Source organism: Schistocerca cancellata, chromosome 6 (genome assembly GCF_023864275.1).
Source record: "Schistocerca cancellata isolate TAMUIC-IGC-003103 chromosome 6, iqSchCanc2.1, whole genome shotgun sequence".
Classification (NCBI taxonomy): domain Eukaryota; kingdom Metazoa; phylum Arthropoda; class Insecta; order Orthoptera; family Acrididae; genus Schistocerca; species Schistocerca cancellata.
This window is the reverse complement of record NC_064631.1, coordinates 152221076-152243028: the sequence shown is the minus strand read 5'-3', so window position 1 is coordinate 152243028 and position 21953 is coordinate 152221076. Positions and strand designations below refer to the sequence as shown.

Here is a 21953-nt window from a genome sequence, read left to right as displayed (position 1 = left end):
ATCACCCTTTGTGGCTGCAAAAAACAAGATTAGCATTTAATGTTTCAATGACAGCAATGTTACAAAAGACAGAACACAAGCTCCAATAAAATAAGAAAGGAGAATCCACAGGAAACCAAAGTAGCCAAGTAATACACGAAACAAACCCAAGTAATACGAATACGGCTTTATTCATAAACCTCTGGACAATAACGAAAATAAGCCTCTTGTGACTCCACACGTAACAAAAAAACATACAGAACATGCAAAACAAGTGATGCCAACAACTGATGTGAGCCATAGTGAGAGTGAGTCAGTGCTGCTTTGTGCATATATAGGCATTACACATTGGTAGATTGCGCAGTGGAGACTGTGACGTGTGCTCGCTTTCTACAAGCAGTCTCTTGGCTGGCCCACACTGGTACAGTTGGTGAATGATTTAAGTACAAATGCTCACTGCTCGTGACTAGAGTCATGCATGGTGTTGGTTTCAGCCTGCCCGTGGGCCAGCCCACCTCCCCCACTGGGCTGGTGAGCTGAGTCCAGACCGCCAGGCCGGAGCCAGCGAGCTGACAGGCCAGCCTGCCGACTTACTACCCCCTGCGCTGTGCACACTGCTCGCGTTACTGCTGCAGCTCTCTGTCTCTGCTGCGGTGCATCTTGCATCTGTTTGAAACATCTTAAGGTACATGGGGGAGAGAATGACTCATTTACATTTTGTGTTATGTGATTACTATTATGAGTCTATTCACTACTACAATAACAGTGATTATAAGGGACTCCCTTCTAAAAGAAAGCAATGCCTTTAGTTCCACCAACATACGTTTGATTTGCACTGTCTGAAAATTAAGGCACCACTAATTTTTGTAGGAAAAGAAGAACTGTATCATCCAAATACAGCACTCTTTTGCAGACTAAACCTTAACATACAGAAGTTGTGCAGAATCAACAACTCATTAACATTTTGTGGACTGATCAATGATAGTTTCCGTTGACAGTCATCCTTGCCCAGCTAAAATTGCTTTCACCAGGTGCACTTGTTTCAGAGATTAATAGCACAGATCAAGCTAATCTGAAGAACATTGAAAACTTTTTTTTCACACACTCTCCACAATGTCTGCAACTGAGCTGGATTCTCATTTTCAGAGTAACCTCTTGCTAAGTAACATGAAATTTCATCTTCTGGTTGCAAGTTTTTTTCCAGTTTCAGTCAAAGATGGCGGTTAGTCCCCTATGGAACCAAAGTAAAGTCAATTTGGCAACTGGGTAGACAACGTAGATGATCCTTCCATGAGGAACCACAGTACAGAAGATGAACATGTCACATCCCAATGTGTGGAACAGCAGGCTGCAGCAACGGACTCCAGACTGGGGATGGACTAACACCGGGGCCAGGAAGCTGAAATCCCAAGGAGCTGCATGTATAGAAGGCAGCCAGTGGGATGGTTGTGCCTCCATAGCAAGTGATGGCACACTCAAAGTAGAGGGTGGTGGGGTGGGCTACAGCACTGGAGGCCACACTGGTAGACAGGTACCTTCCAGTGGTGAGCAGGAGTGCAAGTGATCAACGTAGTGCACCACAAGTTTGTCGGCAGTAACGATGTCATGAAGACGGCATCCCCACAAAGAGTACCTGAATGCATTCTCATGGCTGGTGTGGAGTGGGCCGTGTGGAGTGGGCCAGGGGGATGGAGAATCCCTAAGAGCTGCCTGTTGTCGAGCACACTGCTCACAACCTACAACAAAACGGATAATTTTGCCATCAATTCCAGGCCAAAAAACATGTCTCCTAGCTAACAGTTTAGTGCGCAAAACTTCCCAATGGCCCTGGTGGAGAAGGTGTAGGACTCGCGCCATAACGCGACCTTCCATCGTCAACAACAAAACACCATCAAAAACAGAGAGGCGATACTGTAAAGAAAAATAGTTGTGCAGGAGTCTGAAGCCCAACTTGGCAGTTTATCTACTGAACAAACAGAATCACCTGGAGGAGAACAGGGTTGGCGACAATGGCAGTGGCTATGTACAAGCTTGTAATTGGGAAACCCAGCCTGCATTTTAGTATGAATATGGAAGCAGAGTATTGCTTCAAGATCAAAGGCAGGATCAGAACCCACAGGAAGGCAGGACAAGGCATCCGCATTGGAATGTTTAGACATAGGTCAAAAATGTATTTTGTAATTTTAGCAAGACAAGAACAGTGCCCAGCATTGTAGGTGGTGTGCTGCCTTGTCAGACAAGGAAGTGTAACATGAAATTTCTGGAGAGCACAGACTATGGCAAGAGCCTCTTTTCCCACCTGAGAGTAAAACGGGTTGAAGTGAGAGATTTAGAGGCAAAAGCAACTGGTTGTTTTGACCCGTTGGCATATCAGTGCGCCAGGACCGCACCAAGGCTGTACTGTGAGGGATTAATTGCCAAAACTATGTGCTGGTCTGGAGAGAATGTAGCTAAACAAGGGGCCAATGGTAGTTTGTATTTCAACATCTTATAAGCAAGTTTGCAATCCAGGCTCCAGCGAAAAGGTACATTCTTGTATAACAAGGCTTGCAACAGGTGGGCCAATGTGGCCACTTCTGGCACAAATTTATGGCAGTAAACTATCTTGCCTAGAAAGGCCTAAAGCTCCTTTGTGGACAAGGAGCATGGCATAGACTAACAGTGGAGATGTGGTCTGACAGAAGGCGAACCCCATCCTGAGAGACCTTGAACCCCAAATAAACCATAGAAGGTTGAAAAAACAGATTTTGCAAGGTTACACAATAAGCCTGTGGACTGTAAAACAGAAAACAAAGTGTGCAAATCTTTCAAGTGGTTGGCCGTGGAGGAGCCCATGACAACAATATCATCTAACTAATTAATGCAAACCAGAAGAGGCATAGTCAATTGCTCTAAAAATAATCAGAAAATGGCATAGCCACACTAAAAGAAAGCCACAAATCCTGATAGAGACGCAAAAGGAGCATTCAAAATCAGAACTTGCTGAGTCCCTCCATCTGCAGTAACCTGTAGATACACTTCAGACAAATCAATTTTAGGGAAGTACCAGCCACCGTATATTTTTGTCAACAGTTCCTCCTCATGTGGGAGGGGATACATATCCATGATCTACTGCATGCTGACAGTAGAACTGGAGTTGCCACAGAGGCGAAGTTTCCCCAGTGGCTTCCAAACTACAACCAGTGGAGAGTGACAGGAATAGGATACACATGACAAAAATGAAGCCGAGCCATGAATTTCAAAGAAATATGGGCAGAAAAATTTGTAGTATATGCTATACCTTCTGTAAACAAGGCCAAAAACTCCTCACCTTGTGTTTTCAATTGAGAATGCGGTACCTGATCAGCTCAACTGTGTTGGTGATAGAAAATCCAAATGCCTAAAATGTGTCCATCCTGGACAAGAAAAAAGCCTCTCGTGACTCCACAAATAACAAGACAAGAGAATCATACAGAAGGTGAAACATAAGCGATACACAGAACAAGTGATGTGAGCAGAACAAACTAAAAGAACATAGTGAGAGTCAGTTAGCATTGCTCCGTGAATATATAAGCGCGAGTCACCATTTGACGGTGCAGCCAAGACCATTCTGTGTGCATGCTTCCTGCAGGCGGCATTTAATGGCCTTCCTGCACTGATACAGTTGGTGGTTGATCTAAGTACACATGCACAGCGACACTACTTTTGGCACACGCACTAGTAACAGGATACAGCACAAAATCTGGATGAGATTTGAACCTTGCTTTTTCCTAATGTAAGTCCAGTACCTTAACCACAGCACATCTCATCCTGTGTGATTGTGTGTGTCAGTATTAATAATAATAATAATAATAATAATAATAAACTGGTCCAAACACTGTGGAGAAATTGGTTTTTGTATTTGATTTTGGTCAGGATTAAACACATGCTGCACACAAGTTTCGCACAATTAATTTCTCATGTAAAACGTACCATAACCTTCCTTCCCATAAACCAATGGTGTCAACTATTTTATACACCTTTAATACCTGACTGCTTAATATGATAATGTGTATTTTCTCACCATTTTCATCGGGGAGTGCATTTCTGAAATGTCTTTCACATGTATCAATTCCAAGAAAAGTTTGGCCATGTTTCTATCTTGCTATATATTTCACAAGTGTTGAGAATAAACACAAAGACTCATTATACTCCTTCACTAACTTGGGATTAATTTCCATCACTGATAAACTGTTCAAATCAAAGAGTTCTATGACTGTATGACATTCCAGTTCATCCATTTCAATGAAACACTATATAACTATTTCAGTGAAACATTACAGAACTACTTTATAACCAGAAATAAGCAAAATTATTCTTTACATAGAGCTGATGTTACATTCATATTATTTAGCAATTTAAAAGAACCAATCAACCATTGTCATCAGTGCTCTTACTGAGACAAGTTACGAAATTTTACACTTTTCCTCCTAAATTATGTGGAAATTTGTGCACTTTACAGGTACACACTGTGACACACTTTCTCTGCTGCATCTTTCCAGTCAGATACTATGCTTTAGAACAAGCTACAGTAGAACAAGAAAATATATTCAACACTGCACAAAGCTGCTTCAGTAGTGTATTTTGGTTAATAGCTACAAGTTTTATATCACATACTACATAACATTAACAGAGCCAATACTGAAACAGGAACTGCCTGTCTACAATACAGAATATTATACCAAGAAGCCAAATTTTCATACAGGAATGCTATGAATCATTTAGGATTTTTAAAGGGATAACATGATCAACAAGTCAGTAACCGCCAGGAAATCTTCACAATCAAAACATAAGCAGAGACACCCAGACATCAAACAGTCTGCATTTTGTTAAGGATGACTGCAAGGCACATGAAAAGATGGAAAATTATGCTCAAATGGTAGGAAAAATATTTGTCATTTTCTATTTTTTCATTGCAGACCTTTCCATCACAAGCTTATTGCTTCACTTCTTAGTATTTTTCTGAATTAGATATACGAGTGGTATCTGCAAACAGCCTGTGACTGTCTCTCCATGTACACACTGCCTTTAAAGAGAAGTGATTTAAAGTTATCATCATTGTAGTTTCTTGATTACTGGCAATTCATCAAACCAAAATGTGAAATGAGGAAAAAGGAATGGAATTTGACAGTCTTATGTAAGTAAAAGATTCATAATACATGAAACTGTAATAATTACATATGCTTTTTTTTCTCTCTCTTACATTTCTGGGTGTTTGAACTCTTTGTTCCTTTTTGAACATTCCTAGTTAATAATATGCAAAAATGGGAAGGGGGCACAGACAAGAATGTAATTATATATATACTATATATACTAATAAAATAGTGTCATCTTTCTTCCAACAATAGGCTATATCTCAAATGTTTTCCTCAACATTTTAAATGATTCAGTTTTTTTTAATATAGTTTTACAAAATATTTACCTGGAAAATGTTACAGATATGTCATGGAAATGGAGAAACACAAGAACACCACTTGATTTACCAAATATATATTACTTACAAGTGAAACCCTTTTTACTTAGTTTAAAGATATTCACCAAATTCTGTTTTCATAAAAGTTTATTGAGGAAGATTGGGGAAGTCATAATGTATAGACATTTAATGATTTTGGCCACATATATCCAAATGATACTTGCAAGTACACAAAATCTCTCACATCTGTGTAGTAGAATTTTAACTTTAAACTCTAATGCTCATATTCAAGAAAGCAAAATAAGAGAAAACAAAAATGACTAGAGGAACTTTGAAACATATATCATATTTACACCACAATTATTTAAAAGACCTGCAATCTGCAGCTACTACTATTTCTGACTGATTCAGTGATGATTTATTTGTGAAACTGGGTGATAATGAGGGTAACCACCACTAATACATACGTTTCACAGTGAAATTCCAGCTTGAAACAAAAACAGATTGCTATGTTACCATAACAACTATCTTTCCCTTAGTAATACAACTTATTTCTCTCTCAAATTCTGACAGCTATCTGAAAAACTGAACCATTTGTGTAAAAAACTGCATTCAGTTTTAGTACAGAATGAGGCTATAAAAACTGCAGCAACTCCTTCTTCTCCTCCTCCTCCTCCTCCTCATAAAAACTACACACTACATCCATGAAATCTAACTGATTTCATAAGAGTATATAAAACAACATTACTGTATAACAAACATCTTATATACATGTAAAAAAGGCAACAAATATCTCACAAGCAGACCATAACACATAAAATAAGCAACAGTTTGAAAATGTCAAAAATAATTTAGATACAACAATTGACAATGCAGTCAGCTGCTTAAGGTACCTGTGATGTATAACCTTGGCTTCTTGTACTCTGCATGTTCAAAACAACGACACATTAATAGTCTGGAGAGTACATAAGCACTAGAATTTTAAGTGTATAAAACGTATTTAATTGTGCAGGTAACAGTCCCGTTTACCCCAGTAACTCAAATTCATTATCAGAGTCATCAAACTGCCTTCCACAATCATCGTATGCTGTAAAGAAGAAAATATATTTACATAAATCTTACACTCAATACAAATAATTTAAATTCTAATATTAACCTCATTCATGGTACTATGCCATATACCCAAATCTATAAATTATAATATACTAACACAGAGCCAGCACTAAGACATAGAGGGGATTGCCAAATTTTGGGCAAAAATATAAAAAAAAAAATCTCACCAACTGGATAACAGACAATAATACGTAAGTTGTCATGCCAATCTTTGTCTGCAATTTTGTTGAGACAAATGAGGATATGGAAATGTGATTAGCAATTTGGAAGTAATACTTGTGAATTGTTGTGGTGAAAACTATGTCTCATAAACAAATATTGGTACATCACTGCATTCTGTTAAGAGCCAGTAGTGTTACTATATTACAGGACTTCTCTTTTGTACACCACTAGATCTCCTTAAGTAACGGCAAAATACTCCCAGTTTTTTGTGGATACAGGAGAAACACTTTTGAGTTGAAGGGGGGTCCCACAAAACAATGTAAAATGATCAAAACATTGTGTGTGAGATTTAAAACTTTCATATCTTTAGTACTCAGGTCAGACCACATCTTATATAATACATTAAAAATTCATTAGATAATAGTTACTTATTATTTTAATGAGTGTAAAATCTTTGTAAAACATGTAAAATTAAATTTCCTTAGGCATTTTGAAACAAATAGAAAATTATCAGGAGAATCCTGAAAAAGGAGACATCTTGAACTGCATGTTATCTTACATTTGTTGATGTAGATTTCTGTTGCTTTATGGAGGAACAGAGAATAAGTGTAGTGGAAAGTTTGGTACGATGACAAAGAGGGTAATATGATGTATTTCACAATTCAAAAAGCGAAAATAAATTGAGTGGTTGTGCATATATCAGACTTCTAGTGGCTAGTCCTGTGTGTTAAATCCAGATGTTCATCCTTCTATTCATAACTCATAGCTAAAAGTCTGTTTTGGAGCACATTCCAAGTAATTTTTTGATGCCACTTTGCATGCAATAGTGTTGGTGGAGTAAGTATTTTTGACTTGTGACTTATTAACAGGATATTTGTAAAATATTGCTCAAAACATGTCAACTGATGCATAGTTCATGTTTCTGATAAGGCTGTTTCCTGAAATCTTTTCATTAAAAAATTATAATATCTCCTAAACTGACAAATTGGACAGAAGAAAAATGATGCTCTGTTTCTTTCACCCTCAGCATGTTGCTTCTATGGTCCATTTAAAGCTGCTTATAATATGAGTTGCAATGATTTTATGGTAAACAATGTAGGCCACTGTGCAAAAAAAGTATCACATTTCGAAACCCTATTGTTCTCTCCCACTACAATGCACAAGTTTTAAATTTGGTTTCAAGATATCTACAACCTTTCTCTGTAATGCTGCAAAAGTTTGGTGACGTGTGACATGACGCTCATGTACGGCGATGCTACAAACAGCAAGGTACTGACATGTGCAAAACAAAAGATCACAGCTCGAAAGTTAATGATATCAAATTATCATTGATTTCACCACAGTTCTACCCAGTGATGCTGTGGATGTGTCACATGATGTAAAGGTTGTCACACCCCCCATCTTACCCATGTGTCACCCCTTCTTTTGATGCCTCTGCAATGGAGGTCAGAACTGTGACAACCAGAGTTGAAGCCAAGCAGTTTTCTTACAGGTGGGGGAGGAAAACATCTCAGACACACTACTGCTGAGAATCAACATGAAAAGCCCGCAGGAGGTTGCACAAGGATACCAATGAAACCACCCCTTCCCTTAGGGCATTGATTCCCACACATCTTGATGTCAAAAATGACAAGAGCAACAGGATGAGTCCTTGACAACATTCGAGACTGCTGACCACCTCCATCCCCGATGAGATGACGCAATGGCATTGTAGGGCTGCAGCTCCACTGATTGTGAACTGACCCATTTGGAGTGCAGTGCAACAGCAATTTTTGCAGTGGTATATAGGGTGAAATCACTATGGGTTTTCAAAACCATTCGACATTTGAACGTGATCTGAAACAGCAAAAGGTGTTTATGCTTTTGCAGTCCTCGTGTGACAAGATCATAGAGGGGTGCAACATTGACACGTGCACGAATAAAATGGTAAAGGGTTCTCTAAGAGCACCCAGTTCAGCAATACCCTCAGCGTGGCCAATGCACGTTTGTTGAAAATGTTAAAAATGTACCTGTCACAGACTTCAACACACATTCCGGCCAGTGGCATCTTTAGGCTGCTCTAGCACCTCAGGGCAGGCAACCCATGTGACACCCCTGAAGAGGGATGCAGCTATGGTCCGGAAGAGGAAGTGAAGAAGCTGGAGCTGGCTGCTCAGGTTGAGGTGTTGGCAACAGTGATGACTCCAATGGGGTCAAAGTCCATGGGCAAGAAGGAGATGTCTTCTCTGGTAAGATGATAGAGATCATGGTTGGGTGGTGGCTGCTTGCTGCACTAGGCCTTCTGATGGTGGAGATTTCTGGCCAGGATATTGCAACCTAAGCTGATTCTGATGTCTGTAGAGCAATTCTCATGCCATTGTCACCAGAACCAATGATGGCCTTGTTGCAACGAAACTGACCATTGGATCCAACCTGGGATATGTCCCAAGGGTCACACCCAGACAGGAGTTCCTACATGTAAAGATTCGAACAGGTGACAGTTCCAGTCTGTTGTCCAGCTGAAGGTGCCAGCTGGGATCTTGCCCAGCACTAGCCCAATGGTACCATTCTGTCTTCCCCGCATCAGTTAGGTCGTTTTCAGCCTTACACACTGATTCAAGGAGAGAAGACTTGTAATCCAGTGGGCCATATCAATGGATCATATCATACTACTGACTTGTCTTAATACCCCTACACACAGAGAGGGAGGGGGGGGGGGGGTGAGATGGGGAATGGAGGGGGGAGGGGAAGGGTGAGGGGCTGCAAGTCTCTCTGTGTGTGTGTGTGTGTGTGTGTGTGTGTGTGTGTGTGTGTGGAGGTGGGGGGGTCTCCAGCCAAACCCCTGGACCGATTTCAACCTCCATACTACTTGCCCCACGAGAATCAGCAATGTGTGGTTTATAATCTCCTAGCTCCAATAGGAGCAGGGTATGAGCAAACAGTTTTCTCAGTAGTAGTAGTAGTAGTAGTAGTAGAAGAGGGTTTTTTGGGTGCACAACAGCAAGGTCTTCAGCACCTGCTCAGTAACATAGTGAGACAGGTGTCAACAAAATACTCTGAACAGTAAGATAAAACAGAACATAAAACACAGGTAACAAGCCTTAAAAAGTATGTGCTACCCACACCGAAGCGTGGGACGAAGCATGTCATCAGCAGTAAAACATGGACCACACAGGAAGAAAGTGGTAGAGGGAGGTAAAACAATATAGCAGATGGAAGTGGCTGGCTGACCGCAAGGAAAAAAGGGAGGCGTCAGCCACTCGGCAATACACTAAAACCTCCCGCCTAAAATTTTAGGCCAGAGTCCAGACACATCACAAAACTTTTAAACCCCAGACACACAAATCTCATCGTTAGCTAAAACACAAGGCAGATCTCCATCAACTTGTGCTTCTGCCCTTGCATCACGGTATAAAATGCAGTCTGTTAAAATGTGCCGGACAGAGATGTGCATACCACAAGCATCACAAAACGGAGTATCCTCCCGCCGTAATAAAAAACTATGTGTGAGAGGACAGTGCCCGATCCGAAGACGTGTGAGGGTCACTTCTTCCCACCTGAGCAACCAGCAGGAGGAATGCCATAGCTGAGTTGTTGACTTCACCAACCACCGTTTATTGGCCGTCACTGCCAGCCATTCTTCCTCCCACAACTCCATGCACTTCCTGTGGATTGCATAGACGACAGACTGCAAGGGAATAGGACACTGGACCACATCCTGCTCTCTGCAGGCCTCCTTGGCAGCCCAATCGGCCTGTTCATTGCCACATATTCCTACATGACCAGTCACCCAGCAGAAGGACACCTCCTTACCCCGCCGTTGGAGCAAGTACAGTTGGTCCTATATCAGCTGGACCATCTCCTCAGTTGGGTACAGATTCTGCAGTGATTGTAAGGCACTAAGAGAATCGGAGAAGAGAAGAAATCGATTGCCATGAACGCGATTCATCTGCTCCAGTGCCTTCAGGATTGCGTGGAGCTCCGCTGCGAAAACGGTATATTCATCAGGGAGACGAATCCGGGTAACATGATCAGGGAACACTACAGGTCAGCCAAGGAAATTCTCCTGTTTGGAGCCATCAGTGTAAATGACGGTGAAACCATGATGCAGATCTAAAATGTTAAAAAACAGAGATTGGAATGTAAAATCTGGTGTGCTATCTTTCTTAAAATTAGTCAAATCTAAAATAAGTCTGGGTCTCCGGAGGAGCCAAGGTGGAAATCTGCTCCAACTGTGACTAAATCATGAAGACCAGCCATAGACATCGCAGAGAGGCAATTCTGTGCGTGAATCCCATAGGGCTACGTCGCACGTTGCTGGTTATGAAATAGCCGTGCCAAAGGAGGCTGAACAATGGTATGGTACGCAGGGGTGTATGGTGCGCACAAAGTTTTATATGCCTGGTGCACTGTACGTAGCCATACTGTGGCTAAGACATTTTAAAATACTTAAAGCCTTAAGTGACCGTCGTTTCAGGTCTTTAAGATGAGGTAACCATGTAAGCTTCGAGTCAAAAATGAGCCCCAGAAATCTCACTGTGTCTTTAAAAGTAAGGCTAGTGTTCCTCATCCTCAATTCAGGAAAGGTTAAAATCGAATGAGAATGGTGAAAAAGAACACATACGGACTTCTCGGTGGAAAACTTAAACCACTCTTCTGCGTCTAGTCATCCGAATGTCTAAGAGTAAGTTGCAACTGACGCGTTGTCGTTGCAAGCCTTGAAGAAGAGGAAAACAAAGAGAAATCATTCACACACAAGGTACACTGGATATGACTTTTCACTATGGAGGTAATGCTATTAACAAATATGGCGAAGACAGTCACACTTAAAATGCTACCCTGAGGGACACCGTTCTCCTGTTCAAAGCGGTCAGACAAGACATCACCAATTCGGTATCTAAAATATCGTGGCGAGAGGAAAGACTGAATAAAACGAGGAAGACAACCACGAAAACCCCATTCGTGAAGCTGCTCCACGATGAGACGCCTCCAAGTAGTATCATAGGCCTTCTCGATGTCAAAAAATACACCTAGAAGGTGATGACGGCGTAGGAAAGCTTGTTGTATAGCCGACTCCAGGAGGGCAAGAATATCGAAGGTACGAAACCTCCTGAACCCACAGTGAAAGCGACTAAGGAGTTGCCGGGATTCTAACATCCAGACAAGGCGGCGGTTGACCATCCGCTCCTAGGTCTTTCCCATGCAACTAGTGAGGGCAACACTACTGTAGCTACTTGGGCTCATGCAGTCTTTCCCAGGTTTTAAAAAAGGAATTAAAACTGCCTCATGCCACAAGTCAGGAAAGTGATCTAGCGTCCAAATGGCTTTAAAAAGTGCGAGGAGGATTTCTTTGTTGCGCCTGGTGAGGTGCCGTAGCATACTGTAATGGATCCTGTCGTGACCAGGGGATGTGTCACGAGCTGCAGACAATGCAGAATCCAGCTCCCACATAGAAAATGGGCAGTTGTAAACTTCATGAGAGGTGGACTGGAAGTCCAGACTACACCTCTTAGCAACCGCTCTATGACACTGGAAACCCAGACTGACTGGTTGTTGCAGTAACCGTGGCAAAATATGCTGCCATAGTCTGGGCTATGTCTTGGGGATCTGTGTGGAGAGTGCCGTTATTTATTACAGAAGCCATGGGGCACCTCCCTCCTCTGCCAGAAATTCTCCTGATGGTCTCCCACACAATGGAGCAGTCCCTGCCATATAGGCTGCCCTGAATGATAGGTGTATTGTGTTGAAGTAGGAAGAGAGAGGAAGGAGATGGACAGAAAGAGAGGGGGTGATGTAATGAAACGGGAGATAGGGGGAGAAGGTAACGGGCAGAAAGAGGAGGGAGGGAGAGAGAGAGGGGGGAGCAGGCAACTGGCAGAAAGAGGGGAGGAAAGAGGAGATGGGTTGAGAAATGACGATGATGATGATGATGAGGAGGAGGAGGAGGAGGAGGAGATGAACAGGGAGAGGAGGGATAAGCAGGGGAAGGAGAAGATTGGCGGAGAGGGGTAGAGGAGGAGATGGACAAAGAGTGGGGTGAGGAGGAGATGGACAAATAGGAAGATGAGGAGGTGTTGGGCAAAGACACGGTGGAGGTAATGGACCACGAGAGGGGGAGGAAGGGACATGTTCATTATATGTCACATATATGTACGCAAGCGAAGCATGAGCAAACAAAGATTAGAACAAGCAGAACAAATAATTGAAGGGGTTGGACATGGAAGTTTGAGATGACTGTTTGCCGTTATTTGGTCCTCGTTGCAAGGCACATTCCATATTATTCCACACAAGATTTTGTTGAATTATGCAAAATAGTTCAGTGTTTATCATACATACCATAACAGGCCATAGCTCCCAGTGCTTCTTCTGCTGAGTCATCAAGTGGGGACCAATGATTTGGTCTCTCATCACACAGTTCAAATAAGGGTTGCTTTTCATTTTGTATAAGTTTCTTTTTGATTTGTTTGCAAAGTGATTCAAACTCTTCTTCAGTGGCACATAAGAAGCACTGAGGAAAAATATAAAAAACACGGCAAATTAGTTACAGTTCACTACAGATAGTTGTGGACAATGGAACACTTTATATTCTGAGAGTTTAACAATAAATTAATTTTGTTTATCAAGCCTTGAGAAAAGGAACTTACTGCAACTGCTATTACTTTCAAGTTTTTATTGTGCTTCTATTAATATTATTATCATCATCATCATCTTCTTCTTCTTCTTCCTCCTGGTGATGTGTTCCAGCTATGCAGCTAAACACAAAGCTCTTTGTTTTTATGCCATATGTGTGTCATTTCCTTTTATTTATGAAGTGTGTTTGTTGTACGTATATAATAAATTTATGATATAAGTTTTCAAATACATTAATATATTGCAATTTTTGTTGTTACCTTATTAAGATAATAATGAAAAACCTGTAATATAGTTACATATATAGAAATATTATTTAACGTATTTACACTGGAGTGCCAAAGAAATTGGTATAGGCACGCACATTCAAATACAGAGATACGTAAACAGACAGAATAAGGCGCTGCGGTCGGCAATGCCTATATATGACAACAAGTGTCTGGTAGAGTTGTTAGATTGGTTACTGCTGCTACAATGGCAAGTTATCAAGATTTAAGTGAGTCTGAACGTGGTGTTATAGTCAGTGCAAGAGCGATGGAACACAGCATCTCCAAGATAGCGATGAAGATGCGACAGAAATGCAACCCTTCCTCAAATTGCTGCAGATTTCAATGCTAGGCCATCAAAAAATGTCAGCATGCAAACCATTCAATGAAACACCATTGATATGGGCTTTCGGAACTGAAGGCCCACTCGTCTACCCTTGATGACTGTAAGACACAAAGCTTTATGCCTCACCTGGGCTCATCAACACCAACATTGGACTGTTGACTAGAAACATGTTGCCTGGTCAGATGAGTCTTATTTCAGATTGTATTGTGCGGATGGATGTGTACAGGTACAGAGACAACCACATGACTCCACGGACCCTGCATTTCAGCAGGGCACTGTTCAAGCTGGTGGAGGCTCTGTAATGGTGTGGGGTGTGTGCAGTTGGAGTGATATGGGACCCCTGATACATCTAGATATGATTCTGACAGCTGACACGTACATCAGCATCCTGTCAGATAACCTGCGTCCATTCATGTCCATTGCGCATTTCAATGGACTTGGCCAATTCCAGCAGGACACTGTGACATCCCACGCATCCAGAATTGCTACAGATTGGCTTCAGAAACACTCTTCTGAGTTTTAACACTTATGCTGGCTACCAAACTCCCCAGATATGAACATTATTCAGCATATCTGGAATGCCCTGCAACATGCTGTTCAGAAGAGATCCCCACCCCCTTGTACTCCTACGAATGTACGCCCAGCCCTGCAGGATTCACAGTGTCAGTTCCCTCCAGCACTACTTCAGCCATCAGTCAAATCCATGCCACGTCATGCTGCAGCACTTCTGCGTGGTCGTGGGAAGCCCTACACGGTATTAGGCAGGTGTACCAGTTTCTTTGGCTCTTCAGTGTACGGCACATTTACAACAAACATGTATTACAGACCGCCACTGAGGATTCTTTGTAAACGGAGATGAACTACATGTGGCATAAAAACAAACATGTAGTTACATTTAGTTGCACAGAAGAGACGTCATCTATAGAAGGATGATGTGATGATGATGATGATGATGATGATGACGACAATGGTGCTGCTGCTGACAACAACACAACAACAACAATAATATAAAAGCAACTAAGGAACAACAGCAAACATAGAAATCGCCAGGAGGATTTTCAGTTTCATAAGACATGGCATATCAATAAACACCTTAAAGATGAGCAACTGAAATTACTTGTATTGATCAGTCAGTGAATTAATATTAAATGTATGAAATCAAAGAGGATTCTTTTAGCATTCCTTGTGAAGTGTTGCAACATGCTCTAGCTGATTTTACTTTTACATGGGGCAATGGCTGCTACCTTACTGGTAAGTTCGTTTTTTCTTTTCCATCATTTTTTCTTTTGGGCACAGACACTGGAGTGGTTAGGAGTTGCTTGATTACAACATCCATGTCAGCTAGACTCTGATCCACATATGATTCGGTAAGTCAAAATCTGCACAGTATGGTATGACAGCTCCCAGCTCCTTCAATGCAGACACATTACTTAACTGCTTTCCATCTGCCAGTAGGAATAATGCCATGAGGTGTGATGTACTCTTATATGCAAGCATAGTTCGTGATATACTGTAAATTAATAATTTTGCTGTAAGTTCATTTAAACATAGAAATGTCTGCACCAGTGTCAATTAGTAAATTCTGCACTCAGGGATACTTCCCTGATATGTTGTTTCAGTTAATCAAGTGATTGAATTTGTGATTGCTAGCAGTTTCACTTGTGAATATGGTATTCAGAGTATGATCTCAGTGTCCTGAAATTTATATTCAACAAGAAGTTGAACAGTCTCAAGTCTGAACTACATGGTTACCTGAATCAATCAATCTCAATCTCAATCTCTCTCTCTCTCTCTCTCTCTCACACACACACACACACACACACACACACACACAGAGAGAGAGAGAGAGAGAGAGAGAGAGAGAGAGAGAGAGAGAGAGAGCTGTATAATGAAAGTAATAAATAAATAAAAGATTTTTATAGGAAATTATTAGGGGCAGTTAGGACACATGACATAAAAAGGATTACTTTTTCTATGTACTTTAGTCAGTGGGAGGAACAAAGGGAGGAGAAAAGTACAAGAATAATATACACTGCTTTTTGTCTACACCCCACAATCTTCATGCAAGTCTACTTTTCACAAAGAAAGTACTTTTAGAAGAAAGTACAATCAGGAAGATAACAAAAATATCTTCTTCTTACAAAGCAGTACGAGATTTAGGAACGAACAGCAGCAGTCAAACTGAGTTGTTCTTTTTGGAAAAGACAGGACTGAAAAGAATATTTTCTCAAGCACTTTCCTCTTTTCTCTAGGAGAAGAAATCTCTGCTTTCAAAAACTAAAATCTGCATCAATTGTAGTTCATATTTGCTGCCCTCTAATGATGGACCATTTATTCCTGTGTGTGCACAATTGCTTTAACAGTAATTTAGAAGGTGGGCTGTATCTAAAATTATAAATATTCTCACCAATTCCACTTTTACTAAAAAAAATTAGCATTACTATATTTATATTGGCTATTTAGTTTTGCCTTCATTACTTCCATGTCCTTACATTTCCACATTGTCCTGTATTTCTGCTGTTATCATTCCACATGCCTCTATAATTACCAACCATTTTAATGGGAATCTATATAGTCATTTGGCACTTTATTTATCCATGTACTACAAGAAATGACTTCCCATTATGTAGAAATAATTACCAAAAGCAATTCCTTACTGGTGATTAACCTGTCAAATCAATCATAAGTTTTTGAGAGATTCTGGATCAGTCCCCCCCCCCCCCCCCCCCCTGTCCATCTTCAGTTGATCTACACACATCAACAAAAAAGTGTTGCATCACCCCAATATGCTATGCAGATGTGTTGCTATTGTGATTGTTCCTGCACCGATCAGAGGGTCACCCCCCTGACGTTGTTTGTAAACATACACCCAGTTGCCATGGTAGAATGCTGTGCTTGAATGGATTGAAGCATTTCACTAGTAAGTCAAGTTAATTAGTTAGTTGGTTATATGATCCACAGATCATTTGAACCCTTCTTTTATCAAAATGATGTGGAACAAGTCAGTTTAAGGATATGTATACACAATTAGTGATAATGTTAATAAAAACTGTTTTTTAATCCTATTCAAGCAGCTACACTTAAAAAAAGATTACAACATTATTTACAGGCTTACAGAGTTTAAATAGAAATTGTTCCATGAAATATAAGGAGTTGTTTCAGAGAAATGATTTTAGGTTAGATATAAAATTTCCTTTGCAACCTGCCAGACATTTTATGTTATTGTGCAAATGATCAAAGATTTTTGTTGTTGCATACTGAAATCCTTTCTTATCCACAGAGAGCATTAATAATGGATAGTAATGGTCCTTTTTTGCTTCCAGTGTTGTACTGACTGCATACTTTTATTTGGCCCCTGGACAGAGGATACTAGGAATAGAAACTCACAATAGGCTCATAGCACACTGGCTGCTGAGACAAACCCCACCTCCTCCCCCTAGAGAAGCAGCTTACAGCTTATAAAGGAAACAAACATGTTAACAGGTTAATGCACTGCATAAGTAATTAAAAAGTTAATGTTGAGTCGCTAAATGATTAGGCATCAGGTACATTTTCACTCATTTTAGTAAATAATATTTACAGTCACTATGCACAATGCCGCACATGGATCAACACTATATCTATAGTGGAAAATCCAGGATGGAATGTAAAAATACTATGAAAAGGGTACTTGCTACTCACCATATAGCAGAGATGCTGAATCACAGATAGGCACAGTGAAAAGACTGTCGGAAAGTGAGCCTTTGGCCAACAAGGCCTTTGTTGATGATAAACACACACACACACACACACACACACACACACACACATGGCCACAGTCTTGGTTGCTGAAGCCAGGCTGCAAGCAACAGCGCATGATGGAAGAGGCAACTGTATGGTGGGGGTAAGGAGAAGGCTGGGGTGGTGAGTGGGAGTGATAGCAGGGTAGGGGTGGGGGATGGTAAAGCGCTGTTTGTGGGAGCGAGCAGGGACGAGGAGGTAGGGCAGCTAGGCCCAATAGGACACACATGATTTTGCTGTTACATAAGTGTATGTTTTTCGATTTGGTGATCAGGACACATTACAAATGAATATATACACACATGCCTCAGAGCCAGTTGTTGAACTCTGTGCCATGAATTTTGAAATAAAGGGGTGATACAAAAATTTTGTTGACATGTGTGTGTGTATATATATATGAATATAATAGAGGGAAACATTCCACGTGGGAAAAATACATTTAAAAAGAAAGATGATGAGACTTACCAAACAAAAGCGCTGGCAGGTCAATAGACACACAAACAAACACAAACATACACACAAAAATCTAGCTTTCGCAACCAACGGTTGCCTCGTCAGGAAAGAGGGAAGGAGAAGGAAAGACAAAAGGATATGGGTTTTAAGGGAGAGGGTAAGGAGTCATTCCAATCCCGGGAGCGGAAAGACTTACCTTAGGGGGAAAAAAGGACAGGTATACACTCGCACACACACACACATATCCATCCGCATATACACAGACACAAGCAGACATTTGTAAAGGCAAAGAGTTTGGGTTTTAAGGGAGAGGGTAAGGAGTCATTCCAATCCTGGGAGCGGAAAGACTTACCTTAGGGGGAAAAAAGGACAGGTATACACTCGCACACACACACATATCCATCCGCATATACACAGACACAAGCAGACATTTGTAAAGGCAAAGAGTTTGGCCCAAACTCTTTGCCTTTACAACTGTCTGCTTGTGTCTGTGTATATGCGGATGGATATGTGTGTGTGTGTGCGAGTGTATACCTGTCCTTTTTTCCCCCTAAGGTAAGTCTTTCCGCTCCCGGGATTGGAATGACTCCTTACCCTCTCCCTTAAAACCCATATCCTTTTGTCTTTCCTTCTCCTTCCCTCTTTCCTGACGAGGCAACCGTTGGTTGCGAAAGCTAGATTTTTGTGTGTATGTTTGTGTTTGTTTGTGTGTCTATCGACCTGCCAGCGCTTTTGTTTGGTAAGTCTCATCATCTTTCTTTTTAAATATTTTTCCCACGTGGAATGTTTCCCTCTATTATATATATATATATATATATATATATATATATATATATATATATATATATATATATATATATATATAATAGAAGGAAACATTCCACGAAGGAAAAATATATCTAAAAACAAAGATGATGTGACTTACCAAATGAAAGTGCTGGCAGGTCGACAGACACACAAACGAACACAAACATACACACAAAATTCAAGCTTTCGCAACAAACTGTTGCCTCATCAGGAAAGAGGGAAGGAGAGGGAAAGACGAAAGGATGTGGGTTTTAAGGGAGAGGGTAAGGAGTCATTCCAGTCCCGGGAGCGGAAAGACTTACCTTAGGGGGAAAAACGGACGGGTACACACTCGCACACATTTGATGTCTGCTTGTGTCTGTATATGTGTGGATGGATATGTGTGTGTGTGCGAGTGTGTACCCGTCCTTTTTTCCCCCTATATATATATATATATATATATATATATATATATTTAAAAACAAAGATGATGTGACTTACCAAATGAAAGTGCTGGCAGGTCGACAGACACACAAACAAACACAAACATACACACAAAATCCAAGCTTTCGCAACCAACGGTTGCCTCGTCAGGAAGGAGAAGGAAAGACAAAAGGATATGGGTTTTAAGGGAGAGGGTAAGGAGTCATTCCAATCCCGGGAGCGGAAAGACTTACCTTAGGGGGAGAAAAGGACAGGTATACACTCGCACACACACACATATCCATCCACACATACACAGACACAAGCAGACATTTGTAAACGCCAAAGTGTCAGGACATCCATGTGCAATGCGGTATTGACTACGAGGTGTCATGGGAAACGACACTCGCAATACAAAAGAAGGCAGGGAGCTTTGCGCTGTCAGTAGAGAACCAGTACCAGCAGAATGTGTTGGTCGCGTGAGCTCAGAGATTTCGAAAGTGGGCCACTCATTGAATGGCACATAAGTAAGAAATTAATGAAAGGCATTTCAACCCGGCTGAAGTTGCTCACGTCGGTGGTTGGCAATGTGACAAATGAGGCAACCGTTGGTTGCGAAAGCTTGGATTTTGTGTGTATGTTTGTGTTTGTTTGTGTGTCTGTCGACCTGCCAGCACTTTCATTTGGTAAGTCACATCATCTTTGTTTTTAAATATATTTTTCCTTCGTGGAATGTTTCCTTCTATTATAACCATATATATATATATATATATATATATATATATATATATATATATATATATATGTGTGTGTGTGTGTGTGTGTGTGTGTGTGTGTGTGTGTGTGTTTATCCCTAACCTGCACACCATCAAACACCTACCAACCTACAGACTAATATAGTGTTAAAGAAATTGGAATTTCTTAGGATGGGCTGATCAAGTTCTAATCTACAACCTCCATTCTATTTCTGATCCCACAATTTCTTCTCAATTTTATCAAAGATTTTTTTTCTACTTACAGCTGCTACAGATGGATCCATATGCAAGATATGGCTTCTGCTTGCATACTGACAGTGATACGATGCATCCATTTCTTTTTCGTGTTCTTGTTCCTTGTCTTCTACAAGACCTGCCATCTGTGTTGTATGAGGATCCAGGTAAATTACTTCATCACCTATATATTTAAGTAGGTGAAAAATACGAGACAAAAATATTAGTACTAATACCTATGTTCTTAAATGTACTATTTTATACAGTATTGCAAAATAATTTGTATGAAAGCAATTTTAGGAGATGAAAATTGTTTTAGATGCTTATCATGAAACAGTAAAGCAATGAACATACAGTACCCGAATTTCTGCTCTTGACCCTTCCAAACAGTTGCATTTGTGCATACATACTGACATTTGTACACATTTATACACTTGCACGAATCATATACCATTCTAAATGTAGCTTCGTATATCACACAAAAATTTTTACCCCTTCTACTCCTAGATACTTTTCCTTCCAGTGTCTTAATTTTAAAATAATGATCTGCTTTAGAGTCTTTAACTTACGATTTTTTACATATACTTCTCCTCATTGGAATTCTATTTCTAAATCTAACATTTTTTATGCATTACAGATTAATTTGTGTACACGGCTAGAACTCCACTCCAGAGAGCTGCCTTCCACTCAGGTAAACCAATTCCAACTGAGCCTTCCAGGTTTACTTGCAGACTACCCTACAGCTTCAAATCTGCCAATATACTTCCTTGACCCACTTCAAGCTGCAAGAAAGTTCTATTTAATCTGGATTACTAACATGAATGGGGTACAGGATAATACAGAAAAGCTAAGAGTCAGCCGGTGAGCTACGACCAGATGCCTTGATCTGAAGAGCACTGACCACGATAGCCAGATGTCTTAGTTTATATCACAGACTGACATACTGTTCTAACCTGTCATAAATACTCTACACAAGGACATCTTCAAGGGGGACTGCAGCTTTTTAGAAGTTTTGACACACATACTAGCTCACTATTGACTGAAGTAAAATTCCGTTTCCGCATGCTCCCGTGCAGAGGCATGATGTCATTTGCTTTGAAAACTTGAGTGCAGTTGATTGTCGTTGGTTGCTGTTGTGTGCTACAGCTACACCCTATGTTGGAAGATGAGAACAAATCTTCTTCAGCATCACAATTCAGATACCATTTAGTTTCAGACTCTCCTCCTTCTGATTAAAATTACTAAGATGATTAGTAATTCTATAGCCTCACTGTACAGCCTACATAGTATCCAACTGTGTCAGTACCCAGGTCATATCAAATCAAATCCACTGGGCTCCTGATTGCAGAGCAAATTCTAGTTCTGCATCAGTTGATCTGTCAATTGCTCCCCTTCTATAGTTGCCTTTGTGCCACTTTTTGAACCCCCCCCCCCCCCCCCCATCTTTTTAAGTAGTACCCCCAGTCCCCCAGTATGTGTCTCCACAACTACATGGGTGATCCTGCATCTTCCAGATGGGTCTGAACAATACAGCGATATAGCATTTCATCACCTTCTTTCCTACACAGTCAGGAACGTTTCTTATGAACAGCAGGAAACACTTGGATTCTGTAGAT

The 21953-nt window shown here is 40.7% G+C and overlaps 1 protein-coding gene across 1 annotated transcript in view; it reads right to left on the bottom strand.

The window, feature by feature from the left end:
- Positions 1–5539: 5539 nt before the first annotated feature.
- Positions 5540–21953, bottom strand: part of LOC126190941 (cysteine protease ATG4B) — an 86621-nt gene continuing 70207 nt past the window's right edge. Inside the window, exons 8-10 of the mRNA XM_049931583.1 lie at positions 20367–20521; positions 13001–13172; positions 5540–6497 (exon numbers count right to left, since the gene is read on the bottom strand). Coding sequence (XP_049787540.1) covers positions 6436–6497; positions 13001–13172; positions 20367–20521 — 389 coding nt within the window. The 3' untranslated portion in view covers positions 5540–6435. The remainder of the gene's footprint in view (positions 6498–13000; positions 13173–20366; positions 20522–21953) is intronic.